We start from the raw sequence: 19,903 nt of genomic DNA on the forward strand, positions 1-19,903 counted from the left end.
AAGTAAAACAGGTTCTGTAAATTGTTACTGATTTTGATTTATTTGCTTCAAGACATTATTTCTGTGTTTATTGTAGGTATGTAGTGTGCATGAGCTTAAATGCAGAGGCTATCTCTGTTTGGAACCTAAGAAAATCCAAGTATATTGGACGAGCAGTCCAGTTAGAGCGGGGGCTGGTTGAAAGAACAAGCACTGTACTCGTGAGAGATATGAAACTTTACATCCTTTCAGACAAGAGCTCAGCTACTTTCACAGAAACACCAAGGCCCATTTTTCAGGTATTTTCCATTCTGTCACAATGCAAAATTATATGAACTATCTGCCTGGGCCTGACACATTCTATGGTTATAGCTTGACTTTGACAATAGTGTAAAATTGAATAATGCGAGTCAGCCAGTTTTCCAATATTTGTTTCCTTTGACATATTTGGAAATGAAAATCAGAAGAGGATGGATGCCAATATGACATCCAAATACACCTCTCCAGACTGACCAAAGGAAAATGGTGACTTGGTCAGGGAGAGGGAGAATTCAGGGAAGCATTGGTCCAGATTATTTGTGGGTTCTTGGAAAGTGTGAGCTCCTCTGCGCTCATGTAAATAATCCAACACGGGCCTTTACTAGACAGCTTTGCTTCTACCACCTAAGAAAATGGTCAAAACTGCACTTTATGTTCCTGTCTGTTTAATTCATTTTGTATCAGTCCTTCTTCTTGGAAATGCATTTGTTGATTGAATGAGGGATCGATGCTGCTTTCAAATCAGTATAAAACTGCAAATTTGAATAAACACCATCATCTATCATGCAAGTTGAGTCTAATGTGCTCCACAAGAACACAAGAATTAGGAGCAGGAGTAAGCCATCCATCATCACTGAACAAGGCCAGACCTGATTGGATGGTAGACTTGATTCCATTCCTCTGGGACTGCCAAAAACTTTGATTCCTTTGTCAATCAAATAGCTAACTCTGCCTTTAATATTTTGAATAACCCAAGCTGCACTAGTCTCTGGGGTACACAGGTTAACAACTTTTGGTGAAAATAAATTCCTAACTTAGTCTTAAATGGGAGATCCCTTACTTTTAAACTACATCCCCAGCTCAGAAAACATGGTTGATGAACATTAGCAGATGTTTGAGAAAATAATCCTTTATTCACAAAAGAGATAAATCCAAGTGACAAAGAAGGATTTTAGGAAAAGTATAAACCAACAATGATTAATTAAGGAAGGTATGGATAGCATCAAATTGAAAGATAAAAATACAATGTGGTAAAGGTTTCTGGCAAGCAAGAGGATTGGGGAAGTTTCAAAAACCAACAAAAGATAAACAAAGATGGAGGGGGGAAATAACCTTTGATGACAAACTAGCGTGTAACATTAAAACACATACTAGGAGCTTATTTAAATATATACAAAGAAAGAGAAATGTCTAAGTGAACATAGGCCACTTGGAGAAGAGGCTATGGAAATAATAATGGAGTAACAGGAAATGACAGAGGAGTTGAATAAATACTTTGTGTCAGTCTTTGTGGTAGAAGACATGAAGAACATTCTAAAAATATTAAATTATCAAGGAATGGGGAGAAGTAATACAATAACTATCAATGGAGATAACATACTAGGAAACTAATGGAACTAAAGACTGATAAGTTCCCTGGATTTTAAAGAAATTAGTCACAGAGGTAGTGAATGCACTGTTAGTAATATTCCAAGAAACTTTAGACTCTGGAAAAGTCCCAGAAGATTGCCATTAAGCAAAATGGGAGGGAGACAAAAAGCAGGTAACTAAAGGCCAGTTAACTTAATATCTGTCGTTGAGAAAAAATGTTACAGTCTATTTGAGAAGTTCTGATATCAGAGTGTTTAGAAATGCATAATATAATCAAGCAGTCAACATGGCTTCATGAAAGGGAAATTAGGTCTGAAAACTTTATTAGAATTCTTTGAGGAAGTAGTATGCAGGATAGATAATGGAGAACCAGTCAATGTAATACATTTAGATTTCTAAAGAATGTTCAATAAGGTAGCTGCATAAGCTACTTAGTAAGATATGAGCCCAGCGTTTTGGATGGGATAGGATAATAGCATGGATAGAGGATTACCTAACCAATAGAAGGCATAGATTTGTGATAAGGTGCACACTTTCAGGATGGCAACCTGCAAATATGGTGTGCTACATGCGTCATGATTATTTACAATATATATTGATGACTTTGAAGGAAATGAATGTACTATGAATGAGGGTAAGTGGTGAGAATAACACAAAGATTCCACAGATGGATTATGGACGGGTTAAGTCCATAATCTTTACAGATGGAATATAGTCTGAGAAAATATAAGGCCCTGCATTGTATTTAGAAGATAGCGGAGTTCAATATTATTTAATTGGAGAAACACTGCGGAAATCTGCAACAGGGAGGGATTTTCTGGTCCTTGTTCATGAAAAGCTAACACACAAATTCAGCAGATAGTGGGGATGGCAAGTATTTCAGTGAAACAACAGGGAATGTTACAAAACCTATACAAAGTACTAGTTAGACCAACCCTAGAATAATAGGAAATGGTTTTGGTCCCTTTATCTCGGGAAAGATATTTTGCCATTGGAGCAGGTCCAGTGAAGTTTAATTTAATTGATTCTGGAAATAGAGGAATTTCGTATGAGGAGAAGTTGAGTAGGTTGGGATTGTACTCATTGGAGTTTAGAAGAATGAGAGGAGACCCTATTGAAGCTCATAGGGGACTTCACAGGGTAGATGCTGGGAGGTCATTTCCTCTAGTGGGACCATTTAAGAGTCAGCAGTCGCCCATTGATAAAAGATGAGAATTTTATTCTCTCAAAGGGTAGAGCATTTGTGGATTTCTTTTAATTGCAGACAGCTGTACAGATTGGGTTATTCCATATACTTAAGTCTGAAATTTTTAATCTGTAAAGGAATTAAAGCATGTGGGGAAAAGGCAGAAAAGTGGAATTGAGGTTTGTCAAATTAACCATGATCTCATTGAATGGCAGACCAGAACTGATGAGCTAAATGACCTACTTCTGCTCCAATGTCTTAAACTCATGTCTCATTGAATTAACTTCCGTTCTGCAGTCAAAATCAAACAATAACCATCAGAAAAAATAGGAATTGCCACAAATACATACAGTCCATTCATTGCCTAGAAAGGCTATAGATGGTTCCCTCCACTTTATCAATTAGCAGAAAAGATAAGTATTAAAATATTGTACTTTCTATTTCCTTCATAGCTCAATTTGCCTTCAAACAATTTCTACCGACTGGCAAACCTGCACCCTGTGCAGATGCAGATGTTAAAATTTTATCAATACTATTATTTTCTTTGCTTCAGACACTCGTAATGTATGATCTGCTGAAAAAAAGGTTCTCGAGGAAATTGACTGGCCTGTATATTATCCCTTGTCCTAAGCATGAATATAGAATTTTGCCAGGAGATCTGCTGCTAGGGTTATCTGAATACAGGTAAAAACACACTTCCTAGGTAACATATACTTAAAATATAATGTTTGTAAAGGATGAAAGATGCCAAAGTATTTACTTCCCCCAGTGATGTACAAGACATAATCCAATGATAGCTGTACTTCCTCATGGAAATGTAACTTTGAATGTCTTCTGTCTGTGACATACTAGACCTTTGTACACCAAAGGTAACTGGAACAAAAGGTAAATGCCAGATTCTGTTAGATAACCTTCTTTGGAACGGGATATTTTGTTTTCATCTCCTCTTCACAATGTTACATCTTTTCTGTTCTATTTGCTTGAGGTGGTCAGGATATTTCTCATTCCTTAACTTTCATCAGAGTTTTGCAAGCTGTGCAAGGAAGATATGCAATATGCTGTGCACACTTGTAGAATTATTAACGAGCAGTTGTTTAATTTAACCCAAAAAAGGTCTTAAGATTTATTATTGAGGAGAGAATAGTTTTAAACTAGGTAGGTGGAACAATAAAGGCCTGGATTGAACTGCAAATCATAGCCCGCACACCCTGCACCACAATTCCACCTCCCCACCACCAATCCTGGCCACCACAATCCTAATGTCTGCGCCACTGGAACCCAATGCTTGTTTGTTGGAGACAGGACTCCAACATTTTTCATGCTCATGCTGCATTCTAACCATTGATGGGGAAGCATACAATCTGATCCACGAATAGAGCTCTTGTGGTGCAATGGTAGTGTCTCTACCCGTGAATCAGGAGGCCTGGTTTCAAGTTCCACCTGCTCTAGAAAATACTTACATTCTAACCCATTGTTTCCGGCCTAGACTATTTAGGACAGTTTGGAACATTTGTCATCCTATTGTTGTGCAAACCTTTGCAATAAAACTAGATTGAGTTCTAATAATGACTTGGAAAGTTACATTTATTTTTCAAGGAAGTTGCTAAATGGGAAGGATTTATGACATAACAAGTTAGAGAATAAATGTGGAATAGTTTTGTTCCACCTCCGTAGTAATTATATTCTGTGTAAACAAAATTCATAAAGGACTCTTATCTTCAAAGAAAATGTAAACGTAATGCTTATTTCTTTTTATGGAAAGAGATCACCTTGTGATCTGGAACCTGAATAGTGGATCAATAAAGGAACGGATCAGACCCACATACAAAGACAAATTTTCCTTAAATGTCTTCCCTTACAACTCAAAAGACAATCTCTACAAAGAGCTTCTGGCCAAGAAGAAAAAAGAAAGAGATACGAAAGGATCAGGAGGTAAAGATATTCCATACCATGCTGCAAATGTGAGTGTTATATGCAGGTCGGGAATACTGCAAGATAGCTATTTAGAATGAACATAAACCATGCCATCTATGAGACACCTTAGGATATTGAAAAAGGAGACTGGAGCTTACCTTTTGTAACATTGAGATAATCTTTAAAAATAGAGTAAAAATCTAATGTTGAAACAGTTCTGTAGTAATTCTGAATACTGTTTGACCAGCATTCAGTTTGCTTTCATTCAGAGAAAACAATATTGAAAGAATAATGAATAAAATATTGCAAAATGCAGATAATGTATATGTAGTAGACTGTTCGATTTGGAGCATAAACGGAAAATCAGTAGCAGTCAGGTATAAAATGAAATGACGTTAAAAGTTAGAATAAAAGCAAAATACTGCACGTTCTGGAAATGTGAAACAAACACAGAATGCTGGAGAAATTCAGCAGGTCTAAGCAGCATCTGTGAAGAGAGAAACAGACTTAACCTTTTGAGTCTCATGTGACTCTTGTTCCTTTGTTCTTTAAAGTCAGGTAGTCATCGTACAATCACCATCAAAAGGCAACATTAAATAGTTCTGAAGAAGTCATGCCAGACTTGAAACATCAACACTGTTTCTCTCTCCAGATACAGCCAGACTTGCAGAGTTTCTGCAGCATTCTCTATGTTTGTTATTGAATCGTGGCCAATTATGTAAGAAACCAGTGAAACCACATCCACAGAAATGTTGCCCAGCAAGGGAGCTAATCTTTGAAGAATAAGACTGCCAGTTCAGGAGCCTTAGCAGTGCCATGAACAATGCGCACTATTTCTGGTCTCCCTGCGATAGGAAAGATGTTGTTAGACTTGAAAGTGTTCAGAAATGATTTACAAGGATGTTGCCAGGATTTGAGGGTTGAGCTACGTGGAGAGGCTGATTAGATTATTTTCTCTGAAGTATCAGAGGTTTAGAGGTGACCTTATAGAGGTTTATAAAATCATTGAAGGGCATGGATAGGGTGAATAGCCACAGTCTTTTTGCCAGGGTAGGGGAGTCCGAAACTAGAGGGCATGGGTGCAAAGTGAGATGGGAAGGATTTAAAAGGGACCTCAGGGGCAACCTTTCACGCAGAGGGCGATGAGTATATGGAATGAGCTGCCAGTGGAGATGGTGGAGGCTGGTACAATGACAACATTTAAAAGGCAACTGGGTGGATATACAAATAGGAAAGGTTTAGAAGGATATGGGCCAAATGCTGGCAAATGAGACTAGATCAGTTTAGGATATCTGGCCGGCATGGATGAGTTGAACCGAAGGATCTGTTTCCATGGTGTATAACTTTGGCTCTATTGTTCCTTCACTATTGCTTGGTCAAAGTCCTAGATTTCCCTTTCCAGCAGCACTGTAGGTGTTCCTTCAGCACAGGAACTGTGGTGATTCATGAAGTTGGTTCAGCACTACTTTCTTATGCGCAAAAAAAAACCCTTTCCAAGAGGAGTTAGGAATGTGTAACAAATGCTGGTTTAGCCAACAATGCTCCCATCCTCTGAAAAGAGTAAATTAAAATCTTGTGAGAACATGGTTGATATTTTAATCATGAAGTAAGACACAATGTCCCTGTATAATTGCAGCATTTCTCACTCCCTGGGAAAAGCGCAATGAAACAAAGACAGCACGTAAAAGGAGGCTGGACAAGGAAGTAAAGCAGGAAATTGAAATATTGCAGCAGTTCTCAAATGAGAAATCTAACCCCATTGATCAGTACCTGCTAAGTGGGGATGAGAAGGTGAGAAACACAATACAAAAATATATTTAAGTGTATCATTTCCACTGAGTTAATCTGTTATTCTGCTAAAACAGTTCTTCTCGGTAGACAAGCAGGAGGCTGGAAGAACACAGCAAGCCAGGCAGCCTCAGGAGGTGGAGAAGTCAACATTTCAGGTGTAACCCTTCTTCGGGACTGGGGGTGGATGTAAGGGGAGCTGCAGATAAAGCGGGTTGCGGTGGCAGGGTGGTGAGGTGGGGATAGATGAACACAGGTAGAGGGTACGACCTGATTGGTCGATGGGAGGAATGAATCCGGTTGGTGGCTAGAAGGATCGATGAGAGGAATGGAAGGGAAGGGGAGGGGCTGGGAAAGGAGTTGGTGGATGGGAAGGGAGGTTATTTGAAATTGGAGAGGTCAATGTTGAGTCCTCCGGACTGTAGTCTGCCCAAGTGGAAGATGAGGTGGTGTTCCTCCGATTTGCATTCTGATTCGCTGTGGCAATGGAGGAGTCCAAGGATGGTCATGTCGGAAAGGGAAAGGGAAGGGGAATTAAAATGGGCAGTGAGTGGGAGGTCAGGTTGGCCCCTGCCAGCCCGGCTGAGATGCTTGGCGAAATGTTCCCTTAGTTTGCATTTGGTCTCCCTGATGTAAAGAAGACCACATCAGGAGCACCAGATACAGTAACCTACATGGGTAGAGAGTCAGGTGAACCTCTGTCTCACTGGACGTTTGGGGCCCTGGACGGAGGTGAGGAGGGTGGTGTGCTGGCAGGTGTTGATGTCTCCATCACCTGATGCTGCCTGGCTTGCTGTGTTCTTTCAGCCTCCTGCTTGCCTACCTTGGATTCCAGCATCTGCAGTTCTTAAGAACTCCAAAACAGTGCTTCTCAACAGCTAAAATCCACAGCTTCCAATTGAAGATAAAATAATAAAATTGCACATTTTTCCCATCACCCATCATAAGTAAAACTCAAGAGCAGAGAAAACTGAAGAGAAATGGCAGAAGCAATATTTGCCCTATATTTCCAAGGTTTCCACAAATTTTTCACCAAAGTTATAGCACGTTTAGTGCAAATTTTTCACCCTCTCCAGCTTGAACATTTTGTTTAGTGTGCAGCAGGAAGCTTTCGAGTGTATAACAGATGCACTGGAAAACAAGACAGGATCTGGGTATGCAGGATGTGATGATGCTGCTCCTTTAACAAGGTTCTGTTGTCCTCGGTTTTTGTTTTCAGTAGGTTGTAAAGACACAGGCTCCGAAATGTCAGGTTAATCGACTTGAAAAAGGTTTTAAGTTTAAAAAAAAACACTTGTACAATGAAAGGGGAGTGGCTAGTTCTCCCAGGTCGGCTTGTCTCTGGTTGGGTTTGGTTTGGTTTTAGCAGGCAGTCAGTGGTGAAGCTGCTGGACCTAAAGAAGCAGCTCCATGCTGATTATCCCTCTCTCTGACATCTCACCTGTAAGAACCTCTTTGGATTTTACCTTTTTTGTCAAGGGGTGTTTATGGAGATTGTTGCAAGTATTTGGAACAGCATCAATAAATTGGAATAATGTGTTGGGTTTTCGGATAGGTTAAGTTATTCTGTATTCTGTTTTCCTTTGTGTTTCATTCAGTAATCTTGCAAAGAAATTCTGTTTTGTTTAAAAACTAAATGGTTGGGCCAGCTGCATCACTCCTGGAATATCCACCTTACACCTGCTTAAAACAACGAGCAAAGTTACTTTCTTGAAATGTTTTGAGGAAGGTCTGGCCTGGTCCATAACAAAGTCCCAGTCAGGAGTGGATAGACATTGTTCAACATAGGCAATAGGATTATAGTGTGTGAAACTTAGGGGCATCATCGTCACAAAGGGGAGAATAGTGTGGTGAATCGATACTGTAAAACTTTAGTTTAGGTGGCTGATGCAGACAAGATCGCACCAGAGTTTTATAACTGGCTGACTTGCTCAACAACTCTCACCCATCAGAAGAGATGGCAGGCTTTGGCTGGTGAATGTATCGCATCATATTGTTTTGAAGAGCTGTGGAGTTCTGCAGTTATCCTGAGCAATATTTATCCCTCAACCAACAATTAAAACAAGGATTATCTGGTTGTTATCACATTGTTATTTATGAAATTTCATTGTGCACAAATTAGCTGTGTGTTCTCCATATTTACCAAACTTCAAAAGTACTGTATTGGTGATGGAATGCTTTACGGTAGTCTAATGTTGTAAATGGAAGTCTTTCAAGTTTTCCTTATTTGGAGGAATTTGAGTCAATCAGACAAGAGTCTGATGTATGCAATTTTTAAACTATTTTGCTATAATCCTGCAGCTTTATGGCCCTTCAGTCTGATGGTAACCTATAAGTTAGCAGATTTATTGTGTTCAGTTTCAATTTGTTGTATACAATTTGGTGAAATTTAAACAGGTGATCCCTAGGATGTCACTCCAATACCACAACAGTACTGCCTCCATGTGGTATTAATTATTACCATACCTCCTTCAAAACTCATTATGTGCTCAGACCATGAGGGTTGGTGAATCTACCTGTAAATCATTAAGCTATTTACACGGCAGAGCATAGTATAAGACATTGTTTCAGATGTTATATTCATGTCATTCTTTTCAAATTGATCTAGAATAATTAGAGAATTAATTATTGCCTACAAAGGTGTTCCCAAAAATTATTGTTCCATAGACATTTTGGTAGCATAAAACCTTGCTATACCTGTACACACGATGATTCGCAAGATGGTGAATCTTCCATCTCAGCTGGGCAGTCAGGAGATTTTAGATGGGGAAGACAATGAGAGAAGCTGAGAAATTTCCCACAAAGAATGAGAACCTCATCACAGTTCCTTCAGCATTGCTGGGTCAAACCCCTGGGATTCTCTGCCTATTGGCATTGTGGATCTACCTACCACAAATGGACTGAAGCTGTTCAAAGCTGCACCATCTTCTCAGGGACCACTAGGGATGGGCAATAAACACTCACATTCCATGAATTAATATCAAAAAGGCTTATCACCCATTGACATTCTTCAGCACTTCCTTGGAATCATCTAAGAATATGGGCACAAAGGAAGTTGATATTCAAACATTCATGGCACCGGGGACATAATGGGAAGCAGATTGAAGAAGATAGGAAAGAAAATCATTGAAATAATATTGAAAATATTCACACAAAGATAGAATGAGAGTAGCTTGTTTCGGGTGTAAAGTGATGTGCAGTCATTAGACATTCAGACACAGTAGGAACCCAGCTGTCTGCAGTCCAGTCTCTACTGATCTTTATTTTTGTTTGTGATTTGAAAAGGCTATCTGCAATACCTTTGCCATTTACCCAGAGCTGACCCATCCGTGGTCATGCTTCCATGATAGTATTAGGTAGACTCAGTGGAATTTGTAGTTAAGTGAGATCCCGCTAACTATGGAGGAGAAGTGAAATAGCTAGAGTTTTGCTCCTGATCATTGGAAGCAATGACAAGATAAGAATATGCTGAACTCAAATACATTCTGATAGACAGATATGTTACCATTCCTCTATTTAAGTTCGGATTGGCATTTAGCAGAAAGAAATCAAGGATATTGGGGATTTGAAGAACTTCAAAGACACGAGGCAAGGAACAGAGGGAGAATTTTACAGTTATATTAATTTCAGACTTTAACTGCGATCTCTGTTTCAGATAATTGTCTGCTCTTACTTTGCACATCATCTTGCTGTCTTCAGCTTGGAGACAGAGTCTCATATTCAGACCCTTGAAGACAGGACATCCATGCTGTTCTTGCACATAGCTGCATTGACATACAGTGGTAGCTATCTAGCATTGTCAAATTATAATGACACGGAGAAAGTTAGTTATGTCACATTGTGGGACTTACAGACTGGGAAGGTAAACACATTCATTTCTTTTATGTTTGTTGTAACATGTAACATACCGTCATCATTTTAGAAGTAGAATTCAGAAATCTTAATGAAATGACTTTGATGAAAAGCAATGGGAAGACAGAGGTATAATGGCAATATCACCAGACTAGTGATCCAAAGGCTAATGCTCTGGTAACATGGGTTCAAATACCACTGTGATAGCTGGTGGAATTTGAATTCAGATGCTGAATTGGAATATAACCATGATAACAATTGTTGATTTTTATTTTTAAAAATCTGGCTTACCAACATGTGACCCACAACAATGGAGTTAACTCTTAACTGCCCTCTGCCTTGCAAGTCATTTGGTTCAAGGCCAATATGGGATGTAAAACAAATGCTAGTCTTGCCAACGTCATCCACATTGGTTGGGATATTTTGGGTTGCAGGGTTTCCTGGAACCCAAAGGTCAATGGTGAACACACACAGGCTGATGTTGACAATTCCAAACGTTTCTTGGAATTCTGCTGTCTCAATTGAATGCAAAATATTCCATTCACTGCACCAAGGAAAAGCAAGGGGCACGGCCAATATGTTGCCCCTCATCAACATCAACAGAACAAATTAACCAAATACACAAGCCAAATAAGAAAATATATTCTCACAGAAGTGGAGGAGCTGATGTATGATTGGGATGGACAAAGTTATAACCTGTTGTGTGATTTTTAACATTCTCACAGATGTATAGGTAACAATGCAAGTATTCATACATATAGATAAATTAAGTTTTTGAAAAGTACATTTTTTTGTGTTCAGATCAAGAAACGTTTAAAACATGAACCAAACGTCTGCTGTATTGCAATCACGAGCGATGCTGACCGAATTGTGTTTGGTGTTATGGAAGCAAACAGGTATTGTAATTCTATTACTGTTTTGAAAACGCAAAACATTTCGCTGATTGAGAATAATGCAATGCTCATCAATCATGGCAAGCATGTCTTTCAACTTGCAGCACAAAGTGGGGCAAGGAAGAGAGGCTGGGGAACAAAAGTCTTTTGTCTAAGTGGAAAGATTACTTCAGACTCCCTAATTCTGTTCCCTCATTTAACATGCTCCTTAGAACCTAAGGCTTTGGTTGTCTGCTCTAATATCGCATCTGTTTTGGTCTCAAACTCTGCTGCATACATATTCTTTGTATATTGCTACATGCACTTTCCTGACAAGTTGTCATTGATGCTATTGAATTATATTCAGGTCACTTCATCTTTTGGATTAGAATATCCTTTGCTGCCTTCTATTGGTGACAGAATAAAATTGCAAATGTTTTTGAGAAATACATTTATTAGATGGCCGTTATCCCGAAGGTGCAGCTCAAGACCACAGTAAATCTGAATACTAACCAGTTGGGACTTTGGTAAGCAAGAGAATTTGGTGTAGTGCTCATTTTATGAAGGATTAGCACAAGAGAGGGAACTCGATTTAGATGACTACAGGCAAGAATTAGGTGACCGGGTAGATAATCAGTGAATTTTATTTTATTCTTTCTGTGAACTAGTATGGTAACCTAAACAGGTACTGGGGAGATACAAGAGAATACTACATTTATAGCATTGATTGATAAATTCCATAATACAGTCCACAGGACCCCAAAGGCCCAATCCTAGAGTCTTAACAGGAGTGGCTACCGTGATAATAGATGCATTGGTAGTAAATCCTGTCTACCCCATCCAATACCCCTCAGTCTTACACACCTCTGCTGCAAAGAGAACAACCTGAGCTTATGCAGCGTTTGTTCATAGCTAAGGTGCTTCATCCCAGGCAAAATCCTGGTGAATCCCCTCTGCACCACTCCATTGCAATCGTGCAGAGACCATAACTGCATGCAGTACTCCAGCTGTAGCCTAATCAAAGTCCATGCAGTTCCAGCATAACACCCCCTGCTCTTATAACCTGTTCCTCAACTGATAAAAGAAAGTGTCCTGTATGTTTATTATCCTGCCCTGTCACTTTTAGCAATTTGCGGACAAGATCCCTCTGTTCCTCCAAGCTTCCTAGTGTCCTGCCATTCACTGAGTATTCAGTTGTCTTGTTACTAATTAAGATAATTGCAGGCCTTTTTAAAATCATAAAGTCAGGCAGAAACATCTTTGTTTTGAGAAAATTAAGTAATATTTGGCAAATCTACTAATGTTCTTTGAGGATTGACAAGCAGGTTGCATAAAGAGAAACCAGTAGGTGCAGAGCATTTTGTATTTCCAAAAGACACTTGATAAGATACCACGAAGATTCTGCACAAGAATTTCTGTGGCATTGAGGTTGATGGATCAGCAAAAGTCAGGGAATATCTAACTAACATGAAACAGAAAGTCTAGAAAAATGGGTCATTTTGAGATTGTCAAACCAAAACTTGAGTGCTATGGAGATCATTGCTGGGTCTCAACTATTTATGATTTACATTAATGACTTAGGTGAAGGGTGTGACTGTACTGTGGTTAAGTTTGCTGATGATACAAAGAAAGGCAGGCGTACAAGTTGTGAAGAGGCTGCAAAGAGATCCAGGTGGGTTGAGTGGGTAAAATTGTCAGATGGGATATGTGGGAAAATGAAAGTATAGAACAGCAATATATATACAGAGGAACCTTGATTATCTGAACGAGATGGGCAGGCACTATTTCATTTGGATAATCGATTATTCGGTTAATCGATTCAATGCCTTTCCTCATGGGCTCGGAGTTTTCTGTAAAGTCTGCTCCCTGTTCAGACTAGGCAGCAGCACACTGCGCGCAAGCCCCTGCACCCAACCCCGTCTAACACCGCTCTCCCGCCCTTCCCAAACCCCAACCAACACCACTTCCCGCCCCCAACCCTGTCAAACACTGTCCTCCAACACCATTCAACACCGCCCTCACACCCACCCCTGTGTGCCCCCGACCCCGCTCCAGGGCAGTCAGACTGGACACCGACAAGACTGCTGCTGCCGCCTTTTGGGGGGGGGGGGGTGGGTGGGGGTAAGTCTCCAAATAGCACATACACACACGTTTTGATAGGTTCCACCTTTGCTCTGTACAGGACAATGTTGGGAGATTATCTGGGGAAGTGAGGATTTAGAGTTCACTCTGTGTAGATCTCCAGGGGAGAGAGAGAAAGAGGGCAGGAGGTCAGTCATTTAGAGATGGTACCTATGCTCCCATCAGCCCAAGATTGTTCTCAGCAGCATTGAGTGCACTTTTAATCACTGTAAACAAAAGACGCGATCAGTGTTGGAAACACATCTTTGATTTAATGTTTCTATCAGGACCTCAACATCTCCTTCGGATAATCCGATATTTGGATAATTGATATTCGGATGATCAAGGTTCTACTGTATATATTTTTTAAAATGAAGACTATAAAATGCTCCAGTACTAAGGAGTTAGGGTTTAATGTACATTCAACATTTGCATACAGATACAGCAAGTAATTAACAAACCAAATGGAAGTTGGTCTTTACTGCAAGGGGGTTGGCATATAAAGTAGGGACCCTCACTACAACTGTACAGTGCTTTGATGAGACTGCACCTTGAGGTACATTGTATACTTTTGGTCTCAAGGAAAGCATTCACTTGCATTGAAAGCAGCTTGGAGAATGTTTACTAAGCTGATTCTTAGGATGAATAAAAGATGACTTGTGAAGAAAGCATTGTGCAGGTTAGGCCCATACTTACTGGAGTTTAGAAGAACAGGAGATGATTTTATTGCAATATGCAAGATTTTGAGAAGGCTTGGCAGGGTGGATGCTGAAAGGATGTTTCCCCTCACGGGGAAATCTAGAATTAGGGACAGATTTAAATAAGGGACAGAGATAAAGACTAATTACTTTCTCAGTGTTATGAGTCTTTGGAATTCTCCAGTACAAAGTGTAATTGGATGCTGAGCATAAATATATTCGGGGTGAGATAGACTAGTTTTTGATCAACTAGTGTTATGGGCAAGAGGCAACAAAGTGAAATTAAGCACACTATCAGTTCTGATTATCTTATCAAATGGAGAAACAGGCTTGATCTGCTGCAGTTAATTATTATGTTCTTGGTGTATCTAGCTCTATTTTTTAATCAGAACATTTTTCAAAATCTGTGTTCCTATTTTATAAAGCTTTTCAAATCTACTAGCTTGATATAGCATATATAAAGAATGCAAATTATGTCAAGGTTTTTTAGTAGAATATACATTACTGCAATTTGCTTAGCAATTGTTTTCTCTGTTTTTACTTTGTTTAATGTTTCTGTGTCTTGCAGATTTGATTTCCAGTTCTGAGCTAAGTTTTAATTTTGCCTCTCATACTCACTTTTAGCTAGGTTTACCACTAAGCCTGCCTTCCGAAGTCAATCAAACAAGTCTGATAAATGCTGTAAATGTTCCTTCCATGAGTGACTAAAAAACACCAGGTCATCATTGTATACCTCCTCTATATTGTGGCCTCCTCTATATTGGGGAGACAGGCCACCTACTTGCAGAGCGTTTCAGAGAACATCTCTGGGACACCCGGACCAACCAACCCAACCACCCTGTGGCTCAACACTTCAACTCCCCCTCCCACTCCACCAAGGATATGCAGGTCTTTGGACTCCTCCATCGCCAGACCACAACACGACGGTTGGAGGAAGAGCGCCTCATCTTCCGCCTAGGAACCCTCCAACCACAAGGAATGAACTCGGATTTCACCAGTTTCCTCATTTCCCCTCCCCCCACCTTGTCTCAGTCAAATCCATCAAATTCAGCACCGCCTTCCTAACCTGCAATCTTCTTCCTGACCTCTCCGCCCCCACCCCAGTCTGACCCATCACCCTCACCTTGACCTCTTTCCACCTATCACATTTCCGACGCCCCTCCCCCAAGTCCCTCCTCCCCATCTTTTATCTTAGCCTGCTGGACAAACTTTCCTCATTCCTGAAGAAGGGCTTATGCCCGAAACGTCGATTCTCCTGTTCCCTGGATGCTGCCTGACCTGCTGCGCTTTTCCAGCAACACATTTTCAGTTCTAATCCATTGCGCCAAGGACCCATCGATCACAAAGACTTATAATTTGCTAACCAATCTGTCTTGCGGCACTGTATCAAATGCGTTCTGGAAGTCCAAATATCCAAATCCACACCACTACCCTCATCCACTGCCTGTGTCACTTCCTCAAAAAACCTAGCAGATTTGTCATACATGACCTGCCTTTGACAAAGCCATGTTGACTGTCTAGTATTAACTTGTTTTGCTCCACATAAATACCTTGTCTTGGGTTATGTCCTCCATCAGTTTTCCCACTGTTGACATCAAGCTGACAGGTCTGTAGTTTTGTGGTTTATCCTTTGTCCCACTCTTAAATAATAAGACCATAAGATGTAAGAACAGAAATCAGGCCATTCAGCCCATCGAGTCTGGTCTGCCGTTCAATCATGGCTGATGTTTCTCAACCCCATTCTCCTACTTTCTCTCCATAACCCTAGGTCCCTTTGTCAATCAAGAACCTATCCATCTCCATCTTAAATGGTGTCATATTTGCAATCCTCCAGTTCACCGGGAGTAATCCTATGTTTAAGCAGACATGGAAAATTTCTGCCAACAGGTCTGCAATTTGCTCCCTTACCTCTCTTGACCATTTAGGATGCATCTCATCCATGCCTGGTGACTGCTCTACCTGGAGTGACTGGCAGACTTTTTAGCACCATTATTTTTTAAGCTATCACCATACTGTTCAGTTGTTCAACACTCAATCATATTTTCAATTAGGCTATTGTCACCATTTTCTAATTCGGTAAAGGCAGAAGCAAAATACTATTATCATCTCTGCCATACCATTTGTTTCAGTGAGCAGCTTACCCTGTTTGTTCTTATGGGCCCCACTCTATCCTTCACTAATCATTTACGGTTAAAATGTTTGAAGAACATTTTACTATATTTACTATTAGTGCAGGCTGCTATCCTTTCCTTATGCTTCCACTCAGCCTTCATTTTGATGGGGCATAAAAATATTTACCACACTACAGCTAAATCTGTGAGCGAGACATTTGGCTTGATCATGACATTATTCTTTCTACCACACAAAATACTCATCTTCAACAGGAACAAGCCATAAATCCCCACCAATGGGGTGGTGATGAAGATGATGTTGCTACTGACCAAAAACTTAACTGGATCAACCACATAAATATTGTGGTTACAAGTGCAGCTTGGATGCTGGGAATTCTGCAATAACTAAAATATTACTTTACTTTCTAAAGCCTTTCCATTTACAATGGCACAAGTTAGGAGTTAATAGTATACAATCCCTTTGCCTGGATGAATGCAGTCCATGCGGTCCCCATTGCCTGCAATATTCCAAACATGCACAAGCAAACATCAGGTAGCCAGCACCACTTCCAGACCTACTTACACCAACATGAAAAACTCATGCATTGTATTTCTGCTTCCATGGATTATCACCAACTTAAGGTTAACAAGTTGACTTTGTATTTTGTCACGAGTTCAGTTCATTCAGGCACAGAACTAACCAGTCCTTTGAGAGCAGCAATTGTAACATTCCACACCTGAACCTGTTGTAAAGTATGCCAAGTCAACTGGAAGTGATAGAATATTATTTTCATTTTAAAAAAAAGACTGAAGGTGTGGGACCCGTTCAGAAAAGGCCACAAGACAATTCCAGGGTATGAAAACCTTCACTTTAGAACAAACAGTACTGTGCATTTGACAGATGGCGGATCGAAAGCAATTGTTTTGGCAGGTATGTGCAATTCAATGTAATCATGTTTCTGAGAATTAAAGGTTTCGCATCCCCATTAAAAGTTACTTCCTTATTGCTCACACTGATCTGAAGTGATCTGTTTAGAATAATAGATCAAACATAGGTCCAAGGGAGCAGTTTTCCATCTGATGAGAACTGGTCCACTACTGCAGCCATTCCATTTTCTTCATTGACTGGTTACAAAATTTGAGAGAGCCTATACTAGAAACCAGTTACTCTAAAGTGTTGGATCACATTTCATCAGGCAGTGATCCAGGCCCATTGGCCTGCAGCAGAATAAGAACATATCAAAGTTGTAAAAGCTATTTAACTACCCCGGGTTAACATAAATTATTAATCTACTTACGAAGGGCTAAATTGAGTAAGAGGTGACAGAATATGATTATTCCCGGCTATGATGACGGCGAAATGAAGATCTGTAGTTACAGGAAGTTTTTTTTTAACCTTAATTCAGAACAAAGTAAATGTGAAATATCATTTGGCACCCCTTGGCCACCTCAGGTCATAGAGATGTACAGCACCAAAACAGACCCTTTGGTCCAACCCATCCATGCCGACCAGATATCCCAACCAAATCTAATCCCACCTGCCAGCACCTGGCCCATATCCCTCCAAACCCTTCCTATTCATGTACCCATCCAAATGCCTTTTAAACGTTGCAATTGTACCAGCCTCCACCACTTCCTCTGATAGCTCATTCCATACACGTACCACCCTCTGCGTGAAAACGTTGCTCCTCAGGTCTCTTTTCTATCTTTCCCCTCTCACCCTAAACCAATGCCCCTTAGTTCTGGACTCCCTGGCCCCAGGGAAAGACCTTGTCTATTTACCCTATCCATACCCCTCATGATTTTATAAACCTCTATCAGGTCAGCCCTCAGCCTCTGACGCTCCAGGGAAAACAGCCCCAGCCTAATCAACCTCTCCCTTTGCTCAAATCCTCCAACCCTGGCAACATCCTTGTAAATCTTTTCTGAACGCTTTCAAGTTTCACAACATCTTTCTGATAGGAAGGAGACCAGAATTGCACGCAATATTCCAACAGTGGCCTAACCAATGTCATGTACAGCCGCAACATGACCTCCCAACTCCTGTACTCAATACTCTGACCAATAAAAGAAAGCATACCAAACGCCTTCTTCACTATCCTATCTACCTGCAACTCCACTTTCAAGGAGCTATGAACCTGCACTCCAAGTTCTCTTTGTTCAGCAACACTCCCTAGGCCCTTACCATTAAGTGTATAAGTCCTGCTAAGAATTGCTTTCCCAAACTGCATCACCTCACATTCATCTGAATTAAACTCCATCTGCCACTTCTCAGCCCATTCGCCCAGCTGATCAAGATCCTGTCTTCATTGTCCACTGCACCTCCAATTTTGGTGTCATCTGCAAACTTGCTAACTACTAAAGATCTGTATTGGCAGATAGCTGTTGGATCTGGGTGGTCTGTAAAGTGTATGGTGAGATTATGTCCCTAAATGAAGAGAATAAAGTACAATTGCATTTCTCATTCTCCCATTAAATGATGCAGGAAAAATTATTTTCATATTCCAAAAAGCCTCATCCCATGAAGACTTGAGTCTGTTTTCTGCTTCTTCCTGTGTCACATTTAAGGAGTGGGCAAGAGAGAAGAGGAATCACAGATTTGAAAGCCAGCGTATAACAGTTTGAGCTTGAAAGTACAGTACTGTAAATGTTTAAATGTATTAAAATACACTAACTCTTATCTTACTTTCCTGTCTCAGGTGACGTGAGTATTTGGGACCTTGATAGTGGTTCAGTACTGTCCGTTTTTACACCAGACAGTGTTATTCAGAGCATGACTTTAGCACTTGAGAGCAACCTCATTCTTCTTGGCATAAGCAACAGCCCTGTCCTCATCGTCTTAAAGCTGACATCAAAGAACAAATTGGAATTAAGTTCCACAGGAGGAAACATGTTTGGAGAAGAATCTAGCAGCGAGGAAGACGACAATTTTAACGATGATTATGGTCTTCCTCAAGCATGAATACAAATATTTTAACCACTGGTTGAGCAGTGTCAGCTGAATACATTAGATTGATAGGGTCCAGTGCCATTTTCTGATGACGACTGAAGTTTTCACTTATGCTGCATCACAGTAGTTCGATTGAAGCGCCGACCCCTTTCAATTGCCAGGTTATAAATTAATATCAACATGCTTATATTATTTGGAACTTCCAAATAAAATCAGAGTTAATACATTAGCTGATGTTTAACATTCAACTTGAATGGATTAGCACATCTTCCTGAGTGGTTAGAAATCAGCAGTAAACTGATGGTTCATTCAGACAGTATACTTTCCCGATACAGTGACCCCTGTTCTATGTGAATAATTATTTTTCAATGTCTTATTATACACATTGAAATACTAACCTCCATTCTCTTGACATTTTATATCAAAACAGTAATTAATGCCATTGTTCTATGTGCATAATAAAAAATATTGTACAAGGAATCAAAACACAAAGTTGCTTAATGGACAATTAGCAGCATTCTGAAAAACAATTTTGGAACAAGCAACTTAAAAACTCTTGCAGACCCTGAGACTTTGTCTATTGTAAAGCTATATTTTGCATTTGTTTTTAAACAAAAAAAACTGACATCACTGCTATTTTCACATCTTTCAAACCACTATAAATATTTTCATTTCCTTAGTAGCCCTTCTGTTCTGCATTACTGTAGAATATATGATTTTTCAGGAAACAAAGAATAGGGATAAATAAATTTATTTCTGAATGGCAGGCAGTGACTAGTGGGTGACTACTGCACGGACCAGTA

At 40.0% G+C, this 19,903-nt stretch overlaps 1 protein-coding gene across 3 annotated transcripts in view; it reads left to right on the forward strand.

Moving 5' to 3' along the window:
* Positions 1-19,497, forward strand: part of LOC122557528 (uncharacterized) — a 103,021-nt gene extending 83,524 nt beyond the window's left edge. For 2 of the 3 annotated variants that reach the window (XM_043705278.2, XM_087973632.1), the window contains 8 exons: positions 77-278; positions 3,348-3,478; positions 4,557-4,726; positions 6,345-6,499; positions 10,152-10,358; positions 11,150-11,244; positions 16,957-17,081; positions 18,850-19,497. In XM_043705278.2, coding sequence (XP_043561213.2) covers positions 77-278; positions 3,348-3,478; positions 4,557-4,726; positions 6,345-6,499; positions 10,152-10,358; positions 11,150-11,244; positions 16,957-17,081; positions 18,850-19,112 — 1,348 coding nt within the window. In that variant the 3' untranslated portion in view covers positions 19,113-19,497. The remainder of the gene's footprint in view (positions 1-76; positions 279-3,347; positions 3,479-4,556; positions 4,727-6,344; positions 6,500-10,151; positions 10,359-11,149; positions 11,245-16,956; positions 17,082-18,849) is intronic. The other variant, XM_043705298.2, reaches the window with a different exon arrangement.
* The last annotated feature ends 406 nt before the right edge of the window (positions 19,498-19,903 follow it).

This window comes from Chiloscyllium plagiosum, unplaced genomic scaffold (genome assembly GCF_037043375.1).
Source record: "Chiloscyllium plagiosum isolate Xiang-an unplaced genomic scaffold, Cpla_swu_hap1 HiC_scaffold_2, whole genome shotgun sequence".
NCBI classification, from domain to species: domain Eukaryota; kingdom Metazoa; phylum Chordata; class Chondrichthyes; order Orectolobiformes; family Hemiscylliidae; genus Chiloscyllium; species Chiloscyllium plagiosum.